A 6,000-nucleotide genomic window follows, 5' to 3' on the forward strand; every position below is an offset into this window, starting at 1 on the left:
TACACCTGGGGGAACAAATGGAGGTGTCACTGATTGAGATGGGGTACACAGGTGGGGGAAGACTTCAGCAGCCGGCAAGATTAGTGGATAAAGCATGGAAGGCTGATTCTAACCAGAAAACCAACTGAAAGACAGCAGAGGGGACTCAGGTTCCTTCCTGGACGTGGAAGAGGCCACGAGGCCCATCTTTGCACTTGGTGGCCCAGCAGACAAGCTCCTCCCCCTGTGGCCCAGCTGCAGGAGGGGTGTCCTCCCACCAGCCGGGGCTTCCCTGGGCGACCAGAGACACATAGTAACTTAGAAATGTACCCCCAGGGACCTGGACCATGCATCTGTTATCCATGCAAACACAGAGGGCCACGCATGCCAGGCTCAGGTCCAGGCAGTGGATACAACCGTCCTCGTGCTCCTGGACATTTCTCACACGTGCACACACACACCAGCAAGGTCACTTGGGGCAAATTACTCTCTTCAGCTCTGTTTCCCTCACTGTCGAAGATGACCATGAGACCTGTCACAGAATTCCCCCAGGACCAAGCGAGATGACATTTATAAAGATGCTCTAACCCTGCCTGGCACACAGTGATTCACGATCCCACTCCCAACACCTCTCATCCGGTCCCACCCCCCGGGGAAAGGACAGGAAATGAGGCTCACTTCTTCCCCAAGGCCTCTCCCAGCGACCCCGTCCACAGGGCTCCCCGTGTGTGCCTCCTGTGTTTGGCGGTCTAATTCATTTGGCCATCCTTTGGGGAAAGCTATGGACTCATTACTAATTTTTAAGTAAACACATAATACATGAATACATTCTCTTTGTTAAAAGAGGAAAAAAAAGAGCATTACAGAGAAAGCCTGTGTCCCTTGGCCACACCCCCAGTCCCCTCCCTTTCCCCTGAGAGTAACGGCTTTCACACCTTTCTCTGTGCTCTTACATGCACCAATAGTAACCTACTGAAAATACAAAATACTGTTTTGTAGAGGTTTTTTTTAAACATAAAGAGCCACAGAACTTTTTCCAAGTAGTAATGTGTTTTGGTTTTGTGACCCTATTCGTGCTAAGACCCTATACGTCTCCAGTTGCTCCCTTCTAATTTTCACCTAGAACAGCACTGGCTGAAGAGCTCCCACTTTATTTCCTGTGTCCCTACTGAAGGGTACCCCAGATTCGGCGATCAGGATTCCTGCCCACCACCACCATGAGCTGGATAAACCCCGGCAAGCGGCTGACCTTGGGTGTGCCTCAGTTTCCTTATCTGCAGAAAGGAAAAATGCCCCCCCACTTGGGCCTATTTCACAAAGCAGTGGTGGGGTTCAAGTGAGAAACTTGGTACACCCAGGGCATTTCCACACACAGGAAGTCACCTTTGTATTTAAAAATCTTGCTAGGAGGTCAACTAGGTCCAACCCGGTCTCGGCCTGAAGGAAGCAGCCAGGTGAGGCGAGTGGCCTGAGGTCCCGGCTGGCACACGGCACAGCCGGGTCTGCAACCCTGGGCTCCAGAAACTGACACGGATTTCAAAACGCGTCACGTCCCCACTGAAAGTCGGCAGCAACCTGAAAATTAACTCAAAGCCATCAGCCTAAGCCCCAGAATTCTAGCAAGAAATCAGTAACCTCCACCGAGGGCAGAGCTGGGGCAACTGGGGGCTTTCACGCTCTGTTGGTGGAAACGCAAACGCCAGAGCTTTTCAAAAGGGCGATGGGGCAGCAACGAGGAAAATTCAAACTGGGCACACCTTCTGGTCTAGAGGCTTCTCTCCTGGAAATCCGCCCTCTGAACTGTTCATACATGTTCACAGAGAGGTATGCACGGGTGTTTACGACAGAGAAAATTACCAACCTATAGAGAAACAGGTAAATTATGAAGTGTGTAGTCCGTCAAAGGAATTCCAGAAAGCAGAGAAAAAATGTGATAGATTTATATGTTCTGACTTATCTGTTGTTTATATGCAAAAATCTTCAAGCCATCTCAGTGCATTGAAACGCCAGCTGCAGGATGTTTACACTTAGTACCACGCAATTTATGGAGGAAATGTACCTGCATGTGTCTAAATGTGTGCTCGGGACGGGTCTATCGAGAAAGGTCCAGAGAGATACACGCCGATGCTGGGGGTGCTGTCTGAGGAGGGGAATAAAATGGGGGAAACTTTCTCTTTTTTATTCCACTTGAATTTGTTTTACAAGCAAGAATTCATGTCTTTTATATACGGACTTCTTTAACTAACCAGAAAGCATTGAAAAAATAGAAACCGAAGCACAAGGCCTCCCATTCAGGCTATGCCTGGACACGTGCAGCCAAGGAAAACGCCGGCCGGCCGGCCCCCCCCGCAAGCGTCCCACCTGCCCGGCCCTGAACACAGGTAGTCTTCTTCCACCGGGAGGCACTCGGCCGGAGCCGGCCGGGGCTGTCCAAGAAGTGGCTATCACTGGCCAGGCTTGCCTTCCTGCCTTCATGCCACTCAGCCGCAAACCAATCCCCTTTGGGACGTTCCCGTAGGATGCTGGCTGTTTCGCCCCCAACTTTAAGCCCAGAAATCTTAGCTCGAGGACGACCGAGGACGATGGCGTTTTCCTCTGTGGAAGCCCAGAGGAGGAGTGGGAAATTAGGCAGTGCCTACGTGCGCTCACACACACAAACACACTGCGCGCGCACACACACACACACACACACAGAACTGACATCCTTAACCTGATCAAAAGCTTTAGAAAGAAAACACCCTGGAATCAATCCAAGAGTGGCTGGGCTGACAAGATTCTACACACACCATAAATCCCACCGCCCCACCCCCCCAAAGCAGGAGGCTCTCTGCACAGGATCAGGACGGCACACCGTGCTGACACCCCCAGAGTGACAGTCTCTCCAGGGTGCACACAGTACAGAAGCCACAGAGTGTGCAGGCCTCGCCAGAAAGCTTTCACCAAAAGCTCTCATGGCCCCTTGGAAAGCAGGGACACACCTCGTGGCAGCCATGGGGGAGAACAAAGCCTTCTGCTGAAGTTTCCCCACACAAGTTCTTCCTGCCAACCCCAGGGACAAAAAAAAAAAAAAACACACAAAGAGGAACCCAGCGCTCAGGGTCACCGTTGGCCAGGATCTCCTCGAAATTTTACAGGACTTAACAGGACAAGATTTGCAAACCGAAAAGAAAAGACACAGTGTGACCCAGGTGACTCAGGCAACTGCTCACCCAGACCCTGAGGAGGCAGCCGGGCCTAAGCAGATGGAGCCTTCATTCATCCACCCAGTCAGCCACTTACCAAGCACCCCGTGCTGGGCATGGGGCACAGAGTCACCATTCTTAAGAAACTCAGCCTAAAGAAGTGAGCCAGGGAAGGAGAAGTCGATTAGCAAGTGAGAACATCCACATCTTTGTCCCAGTTACGCATCTGGCTGGATCTTGGGCAAAGGTGAGCCTCAGTTTCCCCTCCAGGCACTGCATGTGCTGACTCAGTGGCTTACGAGCTCTGAAATGCTTGTAGCTCAAGCGCGTCCTTCAGCAACTCCAGGCTCATTCAAACGAGCCGCCCAGATACCCAGGGCAGAGTCTGCCGGAGTGAAGGCCAGCTGACCGCCTTAATCTGTCTGCCCGGTTAAAAGGGCAGAGGTATGTAAGGGGAGCAGCAGACGAAAGTTCTCGGGCTGGGGGCTCCCAGGGGCCCCTGCTTACGCAGCCCTGGGCTCGGGCCTGCCTCTGCGCCAGTCTGGGGAGAAAAGCGGCTTATGTGTCCAGCCGGCCTCAGGGCGGCGGGTGGGGGAGGACGCAGCAGCCTTCTCCCCGAGACACGATCTACGGGCAGATTGCGGACAGCAGAGCGTGCTCTCCTGAGCACCAGGCGGCCACGTGAGTCTCACAGGCGCACAGAAGGCAGGGCTCCCGTCCTCCTGGGCTCGCAGGAAACAGGAGAAGTGCAGCCCCGATCTGAGCAGACACGGCAGCAGGCCGCAGCAGAAGCAGCAACCGGCGCGTGGGCCGCTCCTGGGCTCCCCAGGGTAGCACCACACAGTGGCCACACTCCGGGCCCGTCCTGGCCCCAGAGCCCTGAGGGCGAGGTCAGGTTCCCAGCTGGTCTCTCTTTCAGGCCTGCCCAACTCTGGCCTGCGCCTCCAGCAAAGCCTCTAGGTGTCCCCCTTTTCGCCCAACCCCAGCCTGGGTCGGGGAGGGTCCCGGGGAGGTGGGCAGCTGCCCATCCCAAAACGCTCTGGTCTCTCCCGTGCTCAGGGACCCGGCCCAAGGCGCCGATCCCGGCTCCGTGTCGCCAGCCCACCGGCTGCGCGCCCGGCCCTCCTCCAGCCCCGAGCCCTCCAGCCCCGGGCCGCGCGCGCGCACTCCCGGCCGGCGCCCTTCACCCACCTTGAGGACCTGCTGCTTGATGAGCGAGGGCACCATCACCACCATGACGGCGCCCAGCACGGCGCACAGCAGCCCGGCGCAGCCCAGCGCCGCGGCCGCCCGGCGCGCTCCGGTGCGGCTGCCCATGTCTGCGCGCCCTGGCGGCCGCCTGGCGCTCACGAGGCTCCGCGCCCGCGGGGAACCGGAACCGGGACGGAGGCGACAGAGACGGCGACTCTGGAGACGCGGGCCGCAGCGGCACAGCGGGCCCCGGACGGCAGCGCACGGAGGAGCGGCCCGGTGGGTGGCGAGCCGTTTTATGTGCCATCGCCCGCGCTGCCGGCCCGCCCCCGGGACGCCCTGGGCACCGGGATTCTGGCGGGCGCCAGCGGACGGGGGCGGTGAGGGGCGGGGCCTGCGCGGGCCGGGGCGGGGCCGGGGCGGGGCGCGGGTCGGACGGTCGGGCGGGGCGGGGCCAGGCCGCGGGGACACGCCCCCGGAGCGGGCGCGGACCCGGTGCCCGTGCTTCCCATTCGGCAGGAGGGAGCCTCGCGGCCCGCGTGCCAGCACGTCGCTTGGGCCTGGCTCCCCTTCTCCCTCTCCTCACCCTCACCTGCTCCCCCCTTTCCCTGCTCACCCCTCCTCTGCATCCTCCGCCCCCTCCTCTTGTGTCTCCCCTCCTCCCCATCCTCCTTCCCCCTTCTGCGCCCCTGCCCCTCCGACCCTCCCACTTCCTCTCTCACCACCATCCTCACTGATCACATTTAGCAGGAGTTTCCCAAATCACCGAGAACGCCGGAGCCCCCGACCCCGCCTCTGCGACCTCACTCCCCCCCACACACCCCCGCACGCACGCGCGCGCACGCATATTCAGTTCCAGCCTCGCTCTCCCTGGAACAAGCCTGGAGACCTCCTGGCCGGGGCCTTGCACACCCTGGTCTTGGAAGTCCCCTCGGCTGTCTGCCTGGCTCCGTCCTTTCCGCCCGCTCTGCCACCTTATCAGGAAGGCCTTCCCGCCGCCCTGCCTAAAACAAAACCGCGCCGCCTTCCTGGGGCGCCCCTCCACTATCGCCGCGCGCCACCTGGCACGGCCCACGATGGTTTATGTGTTGCCTTCTGACCGTCGCCCCGGGCAGAATGCAGAAGCGCCGTCTCTCCGGGACGCTTGCTCACAGCAAACGCCTCAGATGAACGGACGAGGAGCTTTTGGGGGCTGGGCCCTGCGTCAGGGCCTCGCACACGCACACGATGGCCCCATTTTACAGACAAGAAAACCGACTCTCAGAGGTTGAGTCAGCAGAGCTAAGTTTCCGCTTTCTAACGAAAAGGGAGACAGATGATGAGCAAGCGAGCCAATGAAGGATGGATGATTGCAGATGGGAAGCGCTCCCAGAAAACAGGAGAGGTGGGCTGTGCGCCCCTGCAGCCCTGCACAGCGCCCGCCTGGCCTGCAGCCCCCACCCCACGCTGGGTCCTGGACCGCTGGTGTAGGCCAGTCCCCTGTCTCCAGAAGCGGCTGTGGAGAGTGCACAGGCGCTCGCGCAGGCTGACACGGGATGGGAAGGCTGCGTCCCCAACACCGGGGTGAGGCAGGCCAGTCCCCGGGGGCTCAGAATAGGGCTTTTGAAAACTCTCATTCAGCCCTGGAAGGAAGCCCCCTTGTCCCAGG

General features: G+C 59.0%; 1 protein-coding gene across 4 annotated transcripts in view; it reads right to left on the minus strand.

Moving 5' to 3' along the window:
- Positions 1–4,787, minus strand: part of SCARB1 (scavenger receptor class B member 1) — a 71,164-nt gene extending 66,377 nt beyond the window's left edge. Inside the window, exon 1 of one of the 4 annotated variants that reach the window (XM_023647313.2) lies at positions 4,353–4,787. In XM_023647313.2, the coding sequence (XP_023503081.1) occupies positions 4,353–4,478 (126 nt within the window). In that variant the 5' untranslated portion in view covers positions 4,479–4,787. Of the gene's footprint in view, positions 1–3,258; positions 4,306–4,352 lie in introns of those variants that run through there. The other 3 variants (XM_023647314.2, XM_070220419.1, XM_070220418.1) reach the window with 3 other exon arrangements.
- Between the last annotated feature and the right edge of the window lie 1,213 nt (positions 4,788–6,000).

This window comes from Equus caballus, chromosome 8 (genome assembly GCF_041296265.1).
Source record: "Equus caballus isolate H_3958 breed thoroughbred chromosome 8, TB-T2T, whole genome shotgun sequence".
In the NCBI taxonomy this organism is placed as follows: Eukaryota; Metazoa; Chordata; class Mammalia; order Perissodactyla; family Equidae; genus Equus; species Equus caballus.